The sequence below is a fragment of the Thermobia domestica genome, chromosome 16 (genome assembly GCF_964235325.1).
Source record: "Thermobia domestica chromosome 16, izTheDome1.hap1.1, whole genome shotgun sequence".
NCBI classification, from domain to species: domain Eukaryota; kingdom Metazoa; phylum Arthropoda; class Insecta; order Zygentoma; family Lepismatidae; genus Thermobia; species Thermobia domestica.
Genome location: NC_137469.1, coordinates 120,293,124 through 120,316,147, shown reverse-complemented (window position 1 = coordinate 120,316,147; position 23,024 = coordinate 120,293,124). Strand labels below are relative to the sequence as shown.

General features: G+C 36.4%; 1 protein-coding gene across 1 annotated transcript; it reads left to right on the top strand.

Moving 5' to 3' along the window:
• The first annotated feature begins 21,362 nt into the window (after positions 1–21,362).
• LOC145672597 (uncharacterized) lies at positions 21,363–22,490 on the top strand. Its single transcript, XM_081741757.1, has one exon. It carries the CDS (start codon positions 21,363–21,365, stop codon positions 22,488–22,490), a length of 1,128 nt encoding a protein of 375 aa, XP_081597883.1.
• The last annotated feature ends 534 nt before the right edge of the window (positions 22,491–23,024 follow it).

Sequence of the window (23,024 nt, the reverse complement as noted above, 5' to 3'; positions counted from 1 at the left end):
CAAATTGCAAAATAGGGAAAAATGAATATTTGTATTTAACATTACTATGGACCTCTACTACGAATCTACAATTAATGTTCAAAAAAGTATTTGTTATCATTGTTATGACCATTATTGCTTCTTTATTGTTGCTGACTATTTCGAAACTTGAAATTTTAAAATATCATTCAACCCTTTCGACAAACCAAACATGCATATAAATTACCTACATTTGTGTTTTAAAAGAACAAGAGATATGTTTGTTCGTACTTTATTTAGTGATCTTCCTTCTTACGTTAGTGAAAGATTGGATAGAGTTTTAGAAAAAGAAAGCGTATATTTTAAAAACCTGAACCCAACATTACATTGCATTTTTTTCTATTTTTAAATTACAATAAAAAAATAAGCATAATGATTAACCAGTGATCGATCTTTTTCTCTATGAGAAGGAGATCAGTAATCACAGAAAAAAATACCACGGTATTTTAGGTATAAATACAAATACATAATAATATCTATGAGTGTGCCGCGAGAATTCAAGTTATAACCGTAGTGTGCCGCAAGTTGAAAAAGGTTGGGAAACGCTGGCCTATACAGTTAAGAAGTGTTGAGGAACGCTCTCTGTTACTCCTCGAATATAAAATCAATTCTTTTACTAGTGCTTGCTCTTACACTTTCATTTAGTGTTGTTTTTGTAGCTACATTTACGAAGTACATCACACGGTATCACATTTTCTCTGCAGCATCTATTTACCTGAACATTATTTGTTTCACATCTATTGATGATTAGCGTTCGCATTTGATGAAATTATGTTCAGATATCGATCGTAAGTGCACTAATTTGTATAAAAAAGGATATGCAAAATGAAATATATCTACTACGCAATCATATGTTTACTTCTATTCACATATAAATTGGCAACACGTTTTCTCCGTAAGAAGTAGTTTGCTCAGCAGGTTCTCAAGAAACCTCGCGTTCTGTATAGTGTGTGCCACCGAGGTAATTCAGCTCAGTTCTAGCACCCTCTGTTGTTTACATACATTTTTCTTTATTAACTCTTATTTTTTAAAAATATTAAAACAATAAGAAAGGAATTAATCTACGTACATGAAATTAAGATAATATCTCAGACCAAAATAATGAATTATTGACCATCTTATAAAGCTGTAAAATGATTCAGAATGAGATTAGTTATTATATAACAGTTAGTAGTTACTAATCAACATATAATCACATTGTGAAGGTTATCTGAAATATAATATTGTTCCTCTTATTAACCACAGTTCAGCATGGGTATTACTGTATGCAGAGGTATCCGGTGGAAGGAATTATGAATCAGGAGAGAATATTGCGTGCATATAATCGATGTTGATTGGTTTTATTACGTAAATGTATGCGATAAGGATCTATTGTAAGAGGATAACACAATAAGCTTGTATTGTAGCGCGGATATTGAACATGCATGTAGCTCTATAGATTATATAGAAGCTTTCAAATGTGACTCTAATTTGTTCCGTATAGTTTAAGGCAAAAATATCACACGTTAACCAATATTTTAAAAAAACATTATTTTGTTATTGACTGCGGTGGCCCATATCAATTAGTTTTCGTAATTCGCGTGAGTTTATTGTTGCAATTTGTATGACTTCAGTTACAAATGCAGAATTTACGTTCGCCTATTAAGAGCACTTAAAAAAATATTGCATAGTTCTTCGATTTCGAGATTGACAAAACTACTTTTGTAAAGTCGTATTTCATTTATGGACATACGTGTCGATACTAATGAAATACCCTAGCAACGGTGAATATCTGAATATGTTTGTCGATGTTTGAGGCATGAAATAGATATCTGGTGGATTAACTGTAAACAACAGAAATTTCCAGTGACATAAATAAACTAAAATCTGCAGATTTTATATATATATATATATATATATATATATATATATATATATATATATATATATATATATATATATATATATAAAATCAAAACAAGAATAGTCAGAATCTACCTCTCTTTCAGAAGTTGAATATCTTTCTTCTTAGAATTGCAGCAATATTCATATTCTTAGTGTATATTCGTCATCAGCGGTTTTACGATAAACTGCTGAAAAGTTTGTAGCCTAACTCAGAGGTGCACGTAGAATGATAAAATTTTATTTTATATATAGTTATGTATAATATGTGTGTGTGGTGCCACTTCAGCTTGGAGTACCTGTCTTCACCTGTGAGAAAATTAAATACTAAAATCACTCATATACGTATCTTTTCCACAAATTATGACGTATCTATTCCGCATATTATGACTGTTTGATTTTGAAGGTGATAGATTAAAATTGTTTGCATAAATTCAGTCAAAACCTAACATAATTTGCTGTAATCACTTTTAAATTAAGGTATTTTGGCAACTGATAACTCTAATAAATTGTTATGCCCTTATGCTATGCTGTTTGAAATTGTGTTCTAATGTCTTTTTCTTTCTTTCTCTTTTCTAGGTAAGTGGTGTATTCATTCACAGAATCTGTACTCTTGTGCTGATGTAAGTTTCCGTGACAGTTTTTCATTGCTAGTATATTGTAAGATTCTGTTAACGATTGCATGTGTGATCTTTGGTTACTTGTAATTTTATTTAATTAACGAAATTTCAAATACAATCTCACAGGCCAATGTAGACTTTAATTGTTAATTGTGTGTTAATTCAAACAACATAATAATAATGGGAATGAAACTAGGAAATGATTCTAACATGACCTGTGTTTATAAATCATTCCAGCACTAGTTTGGTGAAACTAAAGAAAGCCATAGAAGAAATGTATGTTCATGTTGTAATCTTCAAATTATAGCATCTATATTATTCTCCCCATTCTCGTAATCCACTCATAGATTTGCTGTCTTAAATCCCCTCTCGATAACTGTGCAAATTCTTCCGGTTCTTAACTTGATGCTCCATGGACGACACACAAATTCTCGTATCTACTTTCGGTTAGTCCATGACACAATGACGTATCATCGAACTCATTCCATAATATCTTATAATCTGACAAAACAATAAGTTAGCATCATCTTCAACTTTTTACTAATACTTGGTACTATATACCGACAACTAACCTACGAACATAATATTTCATATTCCGACAGATCAGGTGACTTAACACTGAATTTGAACCTAAAACACTTGTTAATTGAGAAGCAAGAACTACTAGCCTGCGCCTGTTCGTTGTTATTTCAAATATTAGTGAACACTTACTCGCGGTCTTTTACACTTTCGTCTTATTATTTATACGTATATTGGTAATTTTGTAGGGGACAGAGTGTTTTTTTCCACTCAGCCTCACGGCACTTAAGACAGCTTCAGCCTCTTAAACTTCATCCTCTCAAATTTCTTAGCCTTATTACCAGGCATGAAGATGAGTGAAACTAAGGACAAACTTATTCTACTTAAATTAGAATATTAGTGAATATATATATTCACTAATAAAATCACATTTCGCTTTTTCACTACACTACAGCCCTTTATCACTTTTATATATCTGTGTGGAAGATTATGATTCCACTATAGATACTTTTCTGACACCGTTAATGCAAATGGGGGACTAGCACTGTGGGAGTAACACCGGGAAGATCCCATGAAGTAATATGATTGCTGCTCCAAAAAATCCTTAGAGGTCGACGTTAGTCTTCAGCAAAAATGTAGACTGTCATCAGAATGGAATGAGAATGTTGGAGGGCGCGTTTATAACTCATACGCACTAAGTATGTGAACCTGGGACTTCACTGATTGGAGCTAGCCATAACTAGGTCCTTGATTGGCTAATAACGTATGCTCCTTAGCACAACGTTATGCTCGATGTCCGATGCAACGTACGTGGTTGCTGCCTCAAAATAAGCAGTAATTCCTCGAACTCAGAGGTTCGAGATACGAGCTGCACTGATCGCCTTGTCAATGTTGGCAGTTCATTTCAAAAGCGCTCAGATTTAATCACCTGTATGTACATACAAATCGAATATAAAAAAGAATTGATGTTAATTTTAGTCCACTGGCCACGATGCACAAGACATGGCTATAACTTGGGTGTGGAAACGTTTAGATAACGAACTGGTAAAGCAATGTGGCTGTCGTCGTTCCGGCGCTTAGATACCTGGTGTGCAATATTTCCATACATGATTGGTGAATACACTTGATTCAGTTCCAAATAACTATAAAACATAGTTTTTGCATATTAATATGTAAGAAAGAAACACTAAAAATCTTTGTCGCTCACTAAAATATTCTCACCACAAAGCAACGTTTTTTAGATGTGTATATATATAAGTGAATGATAAAAGACTCCTTTGTCCTGTTGCGTGGGAAGAAAAACAGTTCCCATCGAAGAAACAAGTTATTTGCGTCTCAGAATAAAGTATAAATCGAAAAATAATTACTGTCTTTACGAAATACACAGAGCGTCCACAAAAATCACTTCTATAACCTGGTGACGTTTATAAAGACTTGCAGCTTTATGCGCCGTAGTGAGAAGAAGCTTGTTTCGTTATACTTGACCCCGGATGTCCATTGTATAAAGTGGACTTCGCAATATTGTTTCTGAAGTTTATTTCGTGGAACTTGTCGGCGGTTACTCGGAGTTATGACTTTTGACGACCACAGATCTGAAGCCAGTTTGCGTTCATGTGTGTTTTAGAGCGTAATTACTGAACCAACATGTTATTGTGGATGTATGCTTTCCTTGAAGATTCTCACTTATTATTCTGAAAACCAAGTCCTTTTACACTTACTTTGAATTTACGAATAACGATGAATTGATAGGGCCAAATCCGACGAGTATGCATAGTACGAAAGAGCAGATGCGCATTTTGAATGTCAGTTTCTCGTAATTTAAACGCGTAGTACATATTACCAGAATCACGTGGAACACAATATAATAAAGCGTTCTTATTAGAACTCTAATTCATTTAACATAAGTTTTGCACAGTGAGATAACTTATATACAAAAATCGTCTAGAAAATAGGTAGTGATTACAAGTTATACTGCAGCTGCGCTGCAGTCGTATAGAAAGCGCGCTCAGTCGATAGCCAGTCGGGAGACTTTGAATTTAGCACAAAGAAGCCGTCATAAAGTTTGTGGTCCCTTTGGAAGAAGAAAAAGCTAAACGTTGCCATACGTAGTACCTTCCTTTCCCTCGCCCCCTTTTCTCTCTCCCTCCTTTCCCTCCAGTGTGTGTGTGTGTGTGTGTGTGTGCCTGCCTTACTCTATCCTATTTTAACTGTATATAAAACTACATACTGACATACATTAAAGGGATACTTCCGGTTGACGTGGAAAGTTGAAATTTCGCATGATTGTAGCTTTCCGGGACTAACCGAAAGAAAAATTGCCAAAAGTTAATATTTTTAAGTTTTAGGTGGCCTAAAGCGGGGATGAAGAATTTCCCCATGTTATTTAAATGGGCTTTTTTTTTTTTTTTTATAGAAAGCGCGCTCAGTCGATAGCCAGTCGGGAGACTTTGAATTTAGCACAAAGAAGCCGTCATAAAGTTTGTGGTCCCTTTGGAAGAAGAAAAAGCTAAACGTTGCCATACGTAGTACCTTCCTTTCCCTCGCCCCCTTTTCTCTCTCCCTCCTTTCCCTCCAGTGTGTGTGTGTGTGTGTGTGTGTGCCTGCCTTACTCTATCCTATTTTAACTGTATATAAAACTACATACTGACATACATTAAAGGGATACTTCCGGTTGACGTGGAAAGTTGAAATTTCGCATGATTGTAGCTTTCCGGGACTAACCGAAAGAAAAATTGCCAAAAGTTAATATTTTTAAGTTTTAGGTGGCCTAAAGCGGGGATGAAGAATTTCCCCATGTTATTTAAATGGGCTTTTTTTTTTTTTTTTTTACCTATAATGTCATATTTTAGGTACTTGGAATTAGAAAAAAAAAACTTGAAATTCGGTATGTTTGTACGTTTTTGTTAGTGTGTAAGTGAATCACCAATAATAACAATTTCAAACTTTAGAGTGGTTTTCTGGGCAATTGGAAAAATCTTTTCCATGTTATTTATATGGGACATATTCTACACCTCAAAATGTTTAGGCACTTCCTGCAGGATTAGAATGATGAATTTTGGCATGATTGTAGTTTTCCGGGACTAGCTCACAGGAAAATTGGCAAAAGTGAATAGTTTTAATTTTTAAGGGGTCTAAAGGAGGGATGAAGAAATTCCCATGTTATTTAAATAGGCGTTTTCTTGGGATAGATAATCTTATCTTGTACGTAGTCGAAATAGGAAAAAAAAACTTGAAATTCGGTAGAATTGTGGGTTTAAGAGGTGCGAGGCCGTAGGCCGAGCAAAGGAGGGCCGTGGGGGGCGAACCCCCAGCTAGTCAAGTTCAGGAAATATGAAGAGCAAATGCACGAAATTTACTGTTCATGCAAAGGCTGATACATAAGAGAAGCGAAGCCGTAGGCCGAGCAAATGCGGGGTCTGGGGGCGGAGCCCCCAGCTAGCCACAGGCTAGTTATAATATAAAATAACAAAAATAATAATGAAATAATTTGTTTAATCAGAATAAAATTTGAGTAATGACTTACCATTATTGGATTCCGTTATTGAGTTCATAATTGTCACCATCATCATCATCATCATCGTCGTCGTCGTCGTCGTCGTCCGCTACATGAATGACAAATCTCTCCAAATTATCTGTTAAAGCTGCATAATACGTCGCCTCTACTTCCATCGTTTTCCACACACACTTGCTCCAAAATTCTTTATTAATTTCTTCTGAACACTTCCGCAAAGCGTCACAAACACTAGCACTAAGGGAAGGGGTAACATTACTTTTCCTCACTTTGTGTTTTAATTGAGCCCACACCATTTCAATGGGATTTAATACGCAATAATAAGGGGGGAGCCTTAATACTTCATGCCCAGCAGCTTCAGCCAATTTATCGATTGCAAACTGTTTATTAATGTTGGCTGCTTTAATAAGTTCCAGTAAGACAATTTTGATTGGAACTGGATGTGGGATAGGGATATTAAATTCATTCATAAATTCTATGATTTTGGGCTTGGGTGTTGCTCGTGTAGGAATTTTGATAACTTGCCTGGAATGGTAACTAGCATTATCGAGAACTATAGCGTATTTTCTATCACTTCTAAGATTATTCAGGAGGGAATGTTGGAACCAATTCTCAAAAATAATAGAATTCATTTCATCATGAGAGTCTGCTTTCGCATCCGCGATGTTCTTTGCTGAAAGATAAAGACAATTTGGCACCCACCCCTCCTCTCCGCCTGCGTGAAGAACCATTATTCTTTTCCCACGTGATACTGGTGTATTAAGCCCACAACCGCAAGTTCCATCGTCCCATCCCTTCTTCACTGTATCATGCGTGTCAAACCATGTTTCGTCCAAATATACCACACCATAGCCAGCAGCTCGCAGTTGGTTAAGTCTGTGAATATACTTGTATCTCCAGGCGACGATCCTCGAAGATTCCATTATCACTCGCCTTTTATTTAGTGTACGGAAACGAAATCCAAGAGACTTTACGATATGTCTCAGTGTAGTTTCTCGATATGGAAAGTCTGCAGTCGTTTGTAAGCGTGAAAGCAACTCGCGAATAGTTGGGGGTTGGCTTTTTTCATAAAAACCGTATATTTCTCTCCTGATTAACTCGCATTGAAACTGGTCAAGTTTTTCGAAACGAACTTTCTTGTTTCCCTTTTTCTTTGGTGTAAGAGGGCCTCTTTGGACAATTTTACGTACAGTTTGTCTATTTAGTTTTAGAACTCGCGCCGTCTCGGTAATTGATCCCTTACCTAATTTATTTTTAACGACATAGTCATGAGCATTGCATACTAATGTTTGACACTGCTTGCAAAGTGCTCTCGTAAAACTAACAGGAGAGCCATTGCCACTGGTGCTAGGTGTCGCACAACTATCACCGCTAGTTTCGTTATTAATATTAGGATTCACTTGCCCGCACGGTTCGTTATTCATTTGAAGAGCTGGTTCCTCACGGGGTTCATTGTTTCTTTCTGCACTGGATTCCTCGTCTTGCCAAGGTCTCCACATGTTTATAAACCACACTCAAAAGATCACAAATAAACGCAGTAACATCCAAAATAACTAACACTAATTATTACGACTACCAGTAAGACTACACACTAATGAACTTTTTATTCTCACTTCCTAAATTTAGCAATTGAAGATATGTCGATTACACAAATCTTTTGCTATTCCCTTTCAAAATGAAAGCATTCAACTCAAGAGCGTATCTATCTCAAACTGTTTTCCTTTTAACAGAAAGAAGGAAAGAAAAAGAATCATTGACAAAAATTTGGCAACAGTTTGGGTTCAGTTTATTGCCCGTCAGTCAGTTTTCAAGGGAGAGGAAAACCAAACAGGACAGTATGAAAAGAAACCGCACACGGAGGCGGCTTCCCTTTGTGAGCAAGTGGCTACCTATAGAGTGAGGCCACTATAAGTGTGTGATGTGTAGTTGGACCCCTCTGCTAACCAGACTTCAGAAAGTGCAGACGCGTCGCAGTGAATTTCACCACGTGTAAAATACATTGTCAGTCATGTGTGTCGTAGTCGAATCCGAGCTTCTCCACCCCAAAGATGTGGAAGAACATCTTGGATTTTTGCTTCTTGGTTCATTAATGGGAAGATTTTTTGGTAATGGATTGTTTGAATGGTTAGGTAAAGGGAGCAGAAAAAGGCACACTAGCTTAGAACTCGAAGTGGCAAGGGTGATGTCAAAGAAGCTGTTTTGAAAGTTTCTCTCGCTGTTCGGAGTAGTGCTCTCAACGGGGCGGGTAGGGTTAAAGACCGCCCCGACCCGACCCGAATGACCCGACCAGATAACTCGACCCGAGCTGACCCGAGTGACCTGACCTGACAACCTAACCCGTTTGAGAGAACTAGAACCTTACAAAGGTGCTAAAAAAAAAAAAAAAAAACGCTGGCCAATTCGTATGTAAACCATTGTTTCGGCTTTTTTATTTGCAGTATAATTATCCTCCTCCTCCTCCTCAATGTTCTGCCATTAACGACAGGCCAGTTTCTGCTAATATCTTCGTCGCAACCTAACATAATGTACCACCCTACTTATTACAGTCTATCAATTGCAACCTTCTTACACACTCTTGCTCGCCTGATATCCCCCCCCTTTATTACATCTCTCAGAATGCAATCCCTTCGCAAGATCGAAACTTGTGACCCGTCAATTTTCTCGCTTCCTTATATCATCCAATATTGCTCTCGTCTCTTGCATTTTTCCAGCATTTCCTAATTCGTTTTCCTCTTTACCCAGCTAACTTTCTCTATTTTCTTCCACATCCAAATTTCCAAGGTTAAAATTCAGGTAATCAACTTCCAAAGTCAAAATAAAATTTGAAGTCTGAAGACAACATTATTTTCTAGTAAGAAATGTATGTAGAACTTCTTTAAATAATTTTTGCTGTGTAATAAAGTATAAACAAAAATTTCATCGCGTTAACATTACGATTTTTCTGTTTAGAAACAGCGTTGGTGTCTGATAGGATCATAAGGAACTAATTGGACTGAAATATCATATTCTATAAGGAATTACCTTTTAATTTTTTCTTGATTAATTTATCTAGAAGATATTTGGAACGTTATATAAAATCAGCGAGTAATTTAGTGCCGAGATAGTGAAACCACTACCTGTAATAATAATAATAATAATAATAATAATAATAATAATAATAATAATAATAATAATAATAATAATAATAAACGGACTAAATTCAAGGTACAGAATCATAGGCGCAGATTGATAAAATAATATTTTTTTCTCTTTAACTAGGCTATTATGCATCTAAACTGTTGTTTGAAATTCTTCACTTGACGGAAATAACTTTTTTTTAATGCTGAAAACCCAGTAAAAGACGTAAGACTGTTATAGTAAGTATATATTTCACATTTTGATCTTTGATTTGAAAAAAATCTTGATCAGTAATTCACAATCAGCAACATCAGACCACTATAATCCTCTTTTTGTCTGTTAAAACTAGAGGTGAATTTATATGGTTAAATATGCAATCATATGATACCTCAAGAACTCACGGACTATGCTTGCAGACATCCTTGATATTGTATAGTATATTTTTCGTTCTGTCATTGCTATTCGTTTGTACTTAATATGTTTCTACCTTGTACTTCCGGCACATCATTAGAAACATGTATTTTATTTCTCTGTTATATCTCACCTGGATTCATGTTTTACATTTTTTTTCGGTGTTTTCGTGTTCCAACTCATGAATTTTAATGACCTCTTTTTCCTTGACAAATGAATTGAACGAAAAGATAGTTTAAAAATGCAAATGTGTGGATAGTCATTTTTTATTTAAACAATGAATGAATTGAAGGAAAGTGTGTGAACTGACTAATGAAAAGTAAGACGGCGTGAAGACAAACTTTGTACTCTTATTCTTAGTACAGTATTTTAGAACGAACATATTTATCACACTTGACTTTTTATTGTTTCGCCGACTGTTCTTTCAGCGTAAGACTGAACCTAATATACTATAGTTACTATAGTTTACTGCTTTATACTACTAGTAACGTGAACCTTTCATCATTTGCGCAACGTTCTTCAGTGATGTTTTGGAGAGTTGAATAATCTGCCTGTGTGAGCCATGATGTAACAATTCAGTTGGCTATTAACGAAGCCTGCCGATGCATGCGTATTTTTCACCCAACCGTAGGATTACATTGTTTACTAATACAGTGGAATCCTTGAGCTCAGGATGTTTCTACTTTAGAAACTAATAATGTTACAGTACTGAGTGGATAGAAAATATTATATGAATAAAGGCAACCGAGCAACTTTTATTAAGTGCCTTCTTTTTCAGCGTATTGCACTTCTACTTCGTCAACCCATCATACAGTACTTACCAGCATGGATAATCAATCAGTGCTTGCATCGGGCCGGTATGGTGAATTAAAATTCCAAAATCATACCAGCTGTAAAAATTAAAAATAAGTGTTCCATTTGAAGTGATGTCCAAGTGCACACTCGTTCATTTGTTATCTCTTTCTGTTCTATGTTTTCTTTCATGGTCGTTCGAATTGCAGTGGTGAATCCAGATTTAGTAAACTTATTAAACTCTATTTATTTGTCATATTCCTATTTTGGTTGTCCTCAGCAATGCTATACCTACGCAACGAGTACTTGATTTGTATTTAAAAGTGTATCCCCGTATTCAACTTATTTTACGTGCTTCATTACGCCAGTACTGGAAAATCGTAAAATATGGATATTTAGATAGAGCATGTACTAGTTCCTACGAAATTTCTTGAATCGCTTAGGAGAGATCCGATAATTTTCAGGCTAGGACATTTTAAAACGTAATGTTTTACATTTTTGGCGGTTTATAACTTTGACATGTTTATTAGAACTTTTTTCTTCTTTCATTTGATGTAAGAAATCACCACCTAAATTTATGACATGGCGTGCAGTTATACCCTGTATATTTATTTATGACAAATATGTAATTGGCATTTCTGAAAAATTTAGTGCGAAACAATTACCCCGAAGAGTAAACTACCAAGCGAAATAACTTTGTGATATTGTGAATTGATAGTGAAATATTTATGAAATAAGAACATAATTGTGTTTAATCATTTTGTGTGAAAACAAAAATCTCAACCCAGGATTAAGCTACCCTTTTCGGTTTTTGCCCAGAAAAATCACCTGTACCGTATTATAGGTATTATTTATTTATGAAATAGAAACAAAATCGTCTGAACGGATTTTGATAAATTTGCCTGAAAAGACGCATCCCCAAAATAAACTACCCTTTCTGGATTATTTCCAGAAAAGTATTTGTACATATTACAAGGTTTTTAATGAAATGTTGATTTATGAATCGCTACAATAGATTTTGATAAAATTGAAGTTTATAGATTTCATTTAATACATTAGTCATCTGAACCATATGAGCTCCATGCGTGTGTAATGCATCAAGAGGATGGGATGCATGATCAGACGGACGAACATCCGAAAATAATTCTTTGAGCATACAGTGACATGAAATGTGAATCGTTGAAAATTTGAATTCGATTTTTGACAATCACAACACGTCCGTTTTCTTCTATCTTAGCTTTTATATATAATCGATGTTTATTTTCTTTTAATAATTAGAAAAGCTTCAAAATCTGATGTTTCTACATTTCATTTTAGTTTGTAAACAAATTTTAGATGTTGTGAAAAACGTCAAAGGAAAAGTGCAGTAATTAGGGTCTCAGGTATATTGTTTTCGTTTTGTTACACCAATATAATTGTCATTGCAGTCACACACAGCCTCATATATACCCCAAAACATTTCCTGAGCTGCTGTTAAAGCTCTTCTCTAAGCTCACCTCCGCCATTTTGAATTTTATTGAGTTACTTAAAGAAAAAGAGTCCATCGAACATTTAGCAAATGAGTCAAATAGTATCTGGAGAACGTTATTAAGGTGAGTTTATGGGAGTGCTATTATTCAATAAACTGCAGCAAATTTTGTCTATCTCGTAATGTATTTTGTGGAGCAATAATATTCAAAACCATACTCAGAAGATCAATATTCAGACTTTGCCTAAAAACAAATTGAATCATTAATCATGGAATAATCCCTGCAGTTCTTGTGATATTTTGTTTGTTTGTTTTCTTTTGTTGTTGTTGTTGTTGTTGACGTAGTTAAAAGTGTGTGAAAAGTAAAAAAAAAAAAAAAAAAGTGATCTGAACAATGAATAAAATAAAATTGCACAAATTAACCTCTGATTAATGATTCAGTGTGATTGCGGACAAAATTTGAATTTTGATCTCCTGATTTAGATTCAGTAATTTTGAATATTGTCGTTCCCCACAAAATACATTGGAAATATAGGGGAAACGTGCTGCCATCTAGTGCTTAATATTGCTTCTTTAAAATCACCGTAAATGAACTAATTAGCTGTTTTCAGACACTTTCTTGTAAGCCAATAATCTGAGTGCGCAGTTCATAACGTCATTAATGTTAGATACACAATTTTTTACATTATAGGAAGGTGTTCACCGAAAACCACTATTAGTTCATACTGCAAATACTATCTGGGTTCATCATTATCTTTAAATAAATCACTAAAATTAAAAAAACAGGGGACTTAGCTAAGAGCCTTAACGACTTGTCAGTGTTTTTTTTTCTTTTTTAAGTGAAACGAGTGACGTGGGACGATTGTATTTTAGGAATAATATCGACTTATTTATTACCTGAAGCATTATGCTATTACAGAATGTAAATTTATGTGCATTATTTAAAATAGGTTTAAAATAGGTTCAATAGCCATGACGACATAGTTGAATGAACAGAAGATCAGATTTTTTTTTTTTTTTTTAAGCAGGATCAGAGCAAACGTTGCTTTTTCCTTTCCTTTTTCATAATTACTTTTCCTTTTATTCTCCCACCGAGTTGCGGTTTAAAAAAACTCAGTGACTAAGCAATATGGAAGTATCGTGTTTGTTGGTCTTTTCAACAGATAGCTTAATGTGTTGGCGAGAGCATGCCCACATAGGAAGCTCGTGTGCGATGTGGGAGCTCCAGGGGTGTCCGTCGACTGTCAGCTCAAACGGGAATAACGAGTGAAATTCATTCATTTTTAAGTGGCAGTACATGTAAACGAACGGGAAGTAGGAGGAAAAAAAAAAGGGTTAATCTGTTCAAACAGCGTCAAATGTTCTCTAATACTTTATGCGTAGAGACAAGTGGACGAAGTCGATCTTCCACAGCTTCCCGTTTCTTTTGTTGATGAGTGCAATTAAACATGAATGAGCTTTAACTGTACGATGTAAAAACGGATGGAAAAGTTCTTTTCTGTTCAGTGCAGCGAAAAAAATGCAGCTGTGAAAAAGTTTTTGTGTTGGAGGAGTCTTTGCCACAAGATTATTTATTATGCATGACCTTACCTTTCATCAAAAGCACAGTTAACGTATAAAATAGATTTGTCCTGAGTAATCGGTACTGAGACTTGTGCAATCGTTGGAAAGTAACATGACTCTGTACTTGCATTTCCACGGAAATTGAGACATGTTAAATAAAGCTAACTTAATGAATTTTTAAGGGGTTTTGTTTTCCAACCAGACCTCCTGTATTTATTTACCCATGTCTGCCTGTCCACAGTGGCTCAGTGGTAGAGTGCGTACCTCTGGTTCATGGACTCCCTGGTTCGATCCCCGGCCAAGCAAGTATTTGTTGGACAGCATCGTGTCCGTGAGTTTTCTCGGGTACTCCCACTTTCTCATTCCACCAATTCTTCCATCATTCACTTGCTTTAATCATCGTCTCTCTCAGTCTAAAAGACATAATCGAGGGACGTTAAACAGAAATGTTTCATTTCATTTCATTTCTCCATGGGTCTGTTTTGGAGGCGAAAAATCTCAAGAACTAATTGATGGATCTCCAATTTTGGTTAGGATGTAGACGATCGTAAGTTAGGAATCGAGTTAGCTGATAGGGTAATCCACCCACTGGAAGTGGTATAAATAAAATCTTTTCCGGTTTTAACATTAGTCATTATAGAGCATAAACTGTAATATATAGCGAGAAGCGGTCTCCTGCAATAATAAATTTCATCTCCACTCGCTACTAAAACCGAAAATGATAGAAATCCAGTACAACTTTCGGTTCAATATTGATCTACATAGAACAAAAACGATGAGAGATATCGAGAAAAGGTTTTTAAAAAGCGATTTAGCGTTCAAAGACTAGGTACCATTTTCTCTCTTAATCCGCCGTAGCACGCGCCGCGGAGTCATACTCCACGGAGACTCCGCGGATAGAGAGATTTGTTTTCTTAGAACTGTTAAAAGAGTTTGTGCTGTAAAATATAAATATTGCGGAGTGAGATTTCGCACGCGTGCCTTGATGTTACAATTGACTACGCGGACTATGGATTGTTAATCCTCTATTTAAACCGGAGTAGAAGTGGCAGAAATCAACTAACTTCTTTATCAGTTTTAACATTGATCATCATAGGGTAAAACGGTAATAGATAATGAGAAGCTGTTTTCTGTAATCAATTGAGCGTCCCAAGAATTTATATTCCATCTTCACCCTAATTTGTCTCAACAAGAATCAGATGTAGAAATCTATGCTACCAATTCTGGTTATTAAGGGAAAATATCATGCCACTACAAACCATACATGATGTGACACTTCTATTTGCTTAAAATTATTCTGTCAAAGGCTTGATTTCTTGAACCAATAAAAATCAGACTATCCTTACATCTTAGATATTAATTGATGAATGTAAGTGAATATACAGTGAAATCCCTCTGGACGACTGGATTCAGTATGAACTGAATTCTGTACCTGAGAGCATGAAGTGCGTAAGTCCAATTTTGGCAAAAATGAGTTAGAATCAGTATTGTATATCTTTCGGAAGTTAGAATCAGTATTGTATATCTTTCGGAAGTCTGCAACGAATGGTTGGCTGTATTTTGTTCTATACGGGCTGATGACGTAAGTAATCAAATATATCCGGGCTTTAAAGGTAGAGGGGAGTAAGTCATTTTTTTTTCTGAAAATGAGTTATTGCCAGATTTGAAACGCGTGTTCTGATTTCTCTTATTCTTAGAAAGCTTGTAGTTGTACTATGAATATTTAATCAAATAGCAACAATAAAATTGGATATAAGTCCGAAGGCACTTAAAGGCAAAAAGAAGTAAGTCACTGTTTTCTGTCTCTCCTGAAAATTTAATAAAAATGATTCACTCCCCTCTCCCTTTAAGGTCCGGATATAATGTAGTATGTCCAATGTGTATTTAGTGCGTAAGTAAGTGTTTTTGCTGTTTTCTGGAAAATAAGAATTTGTTACTTACGCATTTCATGCTCTCGTGTACAGAATTATAGTTCCGTAAGATTTGATTTTCAGTTTAGCGTCCCGTTCAGTAGTGAGACTATATGAGACATGAACCTACAGTGTAACGTGGGATCCGAACCGCATGAGCTCCCGCCGGGAATCGAACCCGGGTATCCCATGCCAAAGGCGCGTACGCTAACCGCTTAGCCACGAGGGAGCTCTATAGTTCCATAAAAGTAATGCATTTGAACCCCTTTTTATACCCATCAACCCTGGTTTTCGAAAGAAAAACATTAGTTTTGCCGTTTGGCGCAGACTTAAGGAAGAGATTTGTCATATGTTGCATAGGACTTAGTCATATCTAGCAACATGTTTCATAGTAGTCTTTGTCATTTGTGTTTATGCAAATTACAAGAATATTCTTAAAGTTTCCAGTAAATTATTATAAAATATAATGTGCAAAGTGTCAGATTGTCTGAAAAATAATTTTAAAAACTCTGCCTGAACGTATTTTAATTTCCAGAAAACGCATGTGCCAACGGATTAAGACAGTAATTTTACTACAAACATGTTTCGTCGAATTGGACACTTGCGGAGTTAACAGACACTAGCCGAGTAGTGTCCCAATTAAGAACTAGAAAATCCCGAAGAGACGTGGTGGGAAACTGTTTCCATTCGGATCGTGAAAATGTTGACTTGTCTCTAAAAGATGTTGAGAGTTCTTTGTCGACTCTTAGAATAATAATACAATGAAAACTCGCATTAATAGGATTTTTTTTTTTAAAGGGGGATTTTCCACATGCTGATCAAGATGTAACATCATGCAGATTATTTAGAAATTTATGAATGGAGTGGAACGTAGTTTCCTCTGATCTAAGTAATACACCCATGTGCAAAACTTAAGAATAATGCTATTTGCATGATTTATTGCACTCAGAGAATGGTGAATCAGCCACATATTATTGGAGTGTTGAACTGCAAATGGATACAGTCTGAAAACACTGGAAGCGAATGCACAGGATGGGCAACAGAGACGAAAATGCATGGGCATGGGAAAATTCGGAAATAGACCAATGTTGTTTTCGAGGGTTAAGCGTAAGATACAGGACATCAATAGTGTGTGTGATTGCCCCGCACTGCAACACATACACCACAACGTGATTGTATGCTGAGAATGAGATTATCAAGAAGTGGCTGGGGTATGTTTTGCCATTCCTGTACAAGTGCCTCCCAAAGCTCAGGAATGGATTTTGGAGACATTTGACGACGTGCAATTCACCTGCCAACCATGTCCCACGCATGCTCGATGGGGCTCAAATCCGATGAGCAACTGGGCCAATCGAATCGCCTGATATCCTGGTGCTCAAGGTACTCATCCACTATGGCAGCGCGATGGGAACGTGCGATATCATCCATTAGAATGAAATCAGGACCCACTGCGCCCCGAAACAAACGAATGTATTGGTCCAAGATGTCATCCCGATACATTGCACCAGTGACGGTACCCCGTGGGAAGACATGCAGAGGTGTACGGGACCCCAGGATGATTCCACTCCATACCATAATTCCGCCGCCCCTGTACTGGTCTACAGCAGACATGTTAGCTGGGAGGAACCATGTTCCTGGTTCTCTCCAGATGAACACACGTCGAGAATCACTGGTGAGACTGAACCTGGATTCATCTGTGAACAGGACCTGCCTCCATTGTTCCGGGGTCCATGCGTGATGTTCTCTGGACCAATTTAACCGAGCTCTTCTTTGCTATGAGGTCAATGGAACACACCTTGCTGGTCTTCTGGCATACAAGTGTCCCTCACTTAACCGTCGGTACACAGTAAATCTTGACACTGGCGTTCCTGTAGCAGCTGCAAGGTCCTTAAAGAGAGATCTCTTCGCCAAACCTCCGAGAGTTGTTTTTATTCCTTTGGAATCGTCGCCAGATCCTCGAGATGACACTTCGTGGGACGCCCAATTCATGAGACGCGTCCATCTGGTTCTGACCCCTCTCGAGTCGCCCGATGATTCTTCCATGCATATCATCATCAATATGGTCTCTTTGCGCCATTCTCCTACACGTACACTGGCAGTATGTCAAGTAATGCAGCTTTGACTCACAAGTCTCTAACGTCTCGAATACAAGTGCTTGCGTGTTGAAACAGTACTCATCATCAACCATCGTTCAATGGGTGTATACAGCATCACCATGCGGCAACATCGGGAGTTACGCGTGTCAAGCGGTCAGGTATGTGTAATAAGATAAATTATATGCATTTACCATACTTTCCAAAACTGTTGTCTTTGTATTTTCAGATTATTCTTAAGTTTTGCACATGAGTGTAGATGACACCTTCTAGTGCATAGGGTTGACTTATTACTGCTCAAGTGCTAATGTACTTTCAAATAGGGTCAAGTGTGACTTTACCATACTATATCAGAAATGGAGCACTTTTCACTGGTGGAATGGCTTGTGTATGTATCTTTGATATACTTTTTGAGTTGAGTTCTCAGTGGGAGAGCATCGAACTCAGTGCAATGGTTTAGATTAAGCTTTAAACCTACATAGCCTTGCTGCTGACAAAAGGATGTAAATAAATTCAATTAAAAAAAAAAAGAGTGCTCTGCCATGCTAAATACATGTTAAATTCATATTAATGTTTAAAAATACCCTCAAGTAGTTGTTTGTTTTTAGGCTTGAATTATTTGGAGAAAGTAGTTAAAGTAAATTGTTGTCAGGATTCATTCAATTCATTCTTATTATGAAATACCTTCAATAAATAGTTGGCTTTATTAAACATCCTTATAAGATGTTAATTTTTATCTATTAATTTACGTGTTCGTTATTTACATGATTTTCCAACATACATTTGTGTTTTAATTGTTATTGCTAAGACAGCACTATCGGAATTTCAAAAGTGAGTCATTTAGTATTTACAAACTTACATTTAATACCTCGATAGTTAGGGTCATTTTTCGTTTTTCCTTGTAATTCCGAATTCTGTGAGCGCAATTGATTACTTGATAATTATTGATTGTAGATATTTCTGTAGTGTATAAAAGGTCTTTAAAACACCATTGGTTCATTGAATAGTATTTTAAATGAGCATTAAGGGAAACACTTTCCAGACCTATGGTATACTTACTTTTGTACTTGTTGAGAGATTAAAATAATAAAAATGATGTGTTCGCGAGCGTAGTGAGGAATCTGAACAAATAGCATTTAGAAGTCATTAAAGTCTGTTAGTAATATAACATTGTAATACAAATTATCTTCGTATTGATGAAAGCACAGGACAAACACGTGAGGGGAACTGTATGTAATTGACAAGCTTTTAGTCGGGAAGTGCGAAAAGTGATCAATACTCGTTGGAAGCTTGGAATTCGTTTAGAAGTTATGAAATGTAATAAGTCGTTCGTTACATGTTAATCAATTTAAACTTTTGCTGTTGCATTTTTTAATATCAAATTTTGTAAATTCTAAATATAATTGCCTTTGTCATATCAACAGTTTTTCGTGCATGTTATCATGGTGATATCGCACTCCATATGTTTTTTTTTTTTTTTATACTACTATAAAACGCATTTACCTACATATAGAAATGACATTGAGTCGTGTAGACATATCCATCTTATTCTCATTCATCAGTAGGGCCTACTACATTATATTAGGCTCTACTTGAGGGGCAGTGGACTCGCTTACAAACCGCATGGCAGTATATTCCACAGGGAGATATCCAGCACTATCTTGATTCCATGCCAGGACGTATAGAGGCGCTGATTTCAGCACGTGGTGGATTCATACGATACGAACTTTTCAAGGTCATAGTTCTGTAATTCTAATCTTTGTATCTTGTCATTTACGTAATCTCTGGAGTAAATTTCATTGTTCTAGCCTATGTCTTTTGGGTGTTGCAATTTTCATAAACAGCAGTGTATTTATCTATTCGAATAAATCAGTTGTTAAAGCAGTTACGCCACTGAACAGTAGGTACCTTAGAAATTCGCGTTTCTAAGGTACCTATGTTTGCACTTCCTCTTTTGGGCTTAGAAATCACTACCTGCTAATATTTTTGATGGTTGGAAATAAGAAAAAATCTTTGATTTCTATTTCTGGTGAGTTAGGAGGGTGATACGAGCTCAACATTTTCACAATCCAGAATTTCCAGTGCTGAGCTGCTATGTGAAAGCTTGCATTGTCATGAGACAAAATGATGTGACCTTTAGAATTGTGGGATCAAAGTGTATTGACCTACTTCTAGCAAACAAGTGGTAGTACACCAATCAGCATTAACTATTTTGCGATTCTCTAAGGCAATAGTAGAGACGTGTCCATATGTCCAGGTTTTTCTAACAATGAAGCAACCATTTGCTTCACAACAATGCGTGAACGATTAATTTTTGTTGGTTTTGACTTATCCTTGGAACTCCTATACAGCAGATTGTCGTTTAGTTTCGGGTTCATGTGAATAGATCCATGTTTCGTTACCTGTGATGATGGTGCATACAAAATTTGATGTTCCTACTTTTTACCATTTCAGCAGGTCTTGCATCACATCACACGGGCGTCTTTTTGCTATGTTGTTGAATTGTGGGGATCTTTTTGACGTAAATAATTTTGACTCATACACAGTGTCGATGTTCTCTTGCACTGCGGGTAACGTATTTTCTTGAAACCAACGATAAATAGTTGTTTTAGATTGAGCCTCGTCTAAACGTATCACTCATTCGACTGACACATTATAGTTGTGGTAAATCCTGTCGGAAGTCATAGTAAATCATTGCGCAAAAATGCTCTCTGGCCAAATCCATTTTTCCACCTACTCCCTCTATTCAAATTGATAATGTAAAACAAAGAACAATCATTGCTGGTTAGGAAGCTACTTGTATATAGAGATGCAAGGGCTCGAAAAAAAAAAACGGCTGTTTTGAAAAAAAAAACGTTTTTTTTTGCTTCGCTTTTTTGGTTGGGAAATTTTGAGTTTTTTCAAAATTTTGCTTTAAATTGATAAAGCAGATTTTGTTTCGCTTCTCTACAGCACAAAAACTCATTTAATTAATGGTTGATGTAGGTAATAATATAAAACCTAAAATAAACCATGAATTTCGAAAGTTTTTTTTTTTTTTTTTTTAATAACTTACTTACCGTCAAGTGGGGTGAATAGGAACAAAACTTTCATGTTTTAATTTAATCAGTCTTACGTTTCATTTATGCAAGTAAACTCTATTTTAATTGTCTGAGACACTCTTCATAGCCTAACCTTGCTGTACGTGCAATAATAGGTTTTGCGGCTTGCTTTGATATTTTTTTCTCCGCAACTATTTTTAGCCGCATTGTTGTTGACAATTGTGAACTTAGCTTAACTTTGTTCACTCCAGAGGTGGCGCTCTAAGCAATTTGTTGTGTGCTACTTCAAATCATTTGTTTATGAGCGCACTTCGAGGTTTAACGTGCAAAACTAGTTTCGAAATCAGATAATTTGATTTTAACACACTTCTATAAATAACAACAGCATTTTTGAGAGTGGTAGGTGAATAGGAACAGAATGCCTCGAGTTTATAAACCAGATCCCCGTGCCAAAAAATATCGCAAATATCCAAAGGATCTGTTGGAAAACGCTAAAAGGGACATTATCGTTAACAGATTAACGTACAGAAGTGTAAGTGAGAAATACGACATACCCACAACAGTTTTACACAGACATGTAAAACATTCTAACGTGAAGTCTCAAGGAGGTCAAACAGTGCTAACAAAAAATGAAGAAGAAATGATTGTTGACAGAATTGTAAAGTGTGCAGAGTGGGGTTATCCCCTAGAAGTATATGACATAAGGCTTATGATCAAAGGATATCTGGACAAATGTGGGAAAACAGTTCCAAAGTTCAAAAATAATTTTCCAGGGAAGGAATTTGCTCGTGGTTTTCTTCTACGTCATTCGGCAAAATTGGCAGTTCGGCTAAGCCAAAACATCAAGAAAGCTAGGGCTTCAGTGTCTCCTGAAGTCATAAATGCATATTTTGACAATTTGGAGAAGGAGCTTAACAGGATTCCTGCTGAAAACATTGTAAACTATGATGAAAGTAATCTTACAGATGATCCTGGAAGATCAAAAGTTGTTGTTAAACGTGGATGTAAGTATCCGGAGAGGGTGATGAATCATAGTAAGTCAGCTACGTCCGTTATGTTTGCAGCATCAGCAAGCGGAGTTTTGCTGCCTCCATACGTTGTCTACAAAGCGGTAAACATGTACAACACATGGAAGCTCGGAGGACGTCCGGAAGTAAGATATAACTGTACCAGATCGGGTTGGTTTGACAGTCGCACTTTTGACGATTGGATACAAACTGTCGTCCTCCCATACTTCAGAAAGTTAAATGGTCCTAAAGCACTCATCGGAGACAATCTCTCGTCACATCTGTCAGTGGAATCAATTCGCCTTTGCTCTGAAAATAACATAAAATTGATATTCCTTCCCTCCAATTCAACACACTTAACTCAACCCCTTGATGTTGCATTTTTTGCCCCTCTCAAGAGAAAATGGCGGGAACTCATTTCCAAGTGGAAAAGAGGCCCTGGTATCCGAGAATCAGCTCTTCGGAAAGATATATTCCCAAGGCTTTTTGCAGAGCTTCTGACAGCCATTGAAGAACATTCTACTGCAAGTAAAACATAAGTCTGGCTTTCGCAAATGTGGAATATTTCCTATAGACAGAGATCAGATTCTCAAGCAGCTTCCCGATGCAGATCCTGAAGCTTCAGGAAATATTGCAGCGTTGGACGGATCACTGTTGGAAATGTTCAAAGAAATGCGATATGGGAGTTGCATTCCACAGAGTTCCAAAGAAGAAATTGTCTGTTGAAGCCGGAAAAAGTGTTGCCCTTCATGAGGAAGACCCAGATGACCTAGATTATTCAGAAGACGATATTGAGCTAGAAGAAGAAGCAATCGAAAGTGACTATGAAGAGGAGGACAAGGGGAAGCAGGAAACGTTTGTACCGGTAGTAACAGATGTTAACTATGACGACATTTCAGAGGACGACTGGCTGTTAGTGTCTTTTCCTGTAGCTGAAACATCAAAAGCTATGAGGGCTAATGTTGAAAAGTTGTTCATCGGTAAAGTTCTTTCCAAAAGAAATGGAAGTCTTACAGCAACGTTCTTGCGCGGCAGATCTACTAGGGAACACAGTGGATTCGTGTATGGTTTTC

Excerpts from the sequence above, each read along its gene's own strand:
- LOC145672597 (XM_081741757.1), top strand. The coding sequence starts at position 21,363 with ATGCCTCGAGTTTATAAACCAGATCCCCGTGCCAAAAAATATCGCAAA.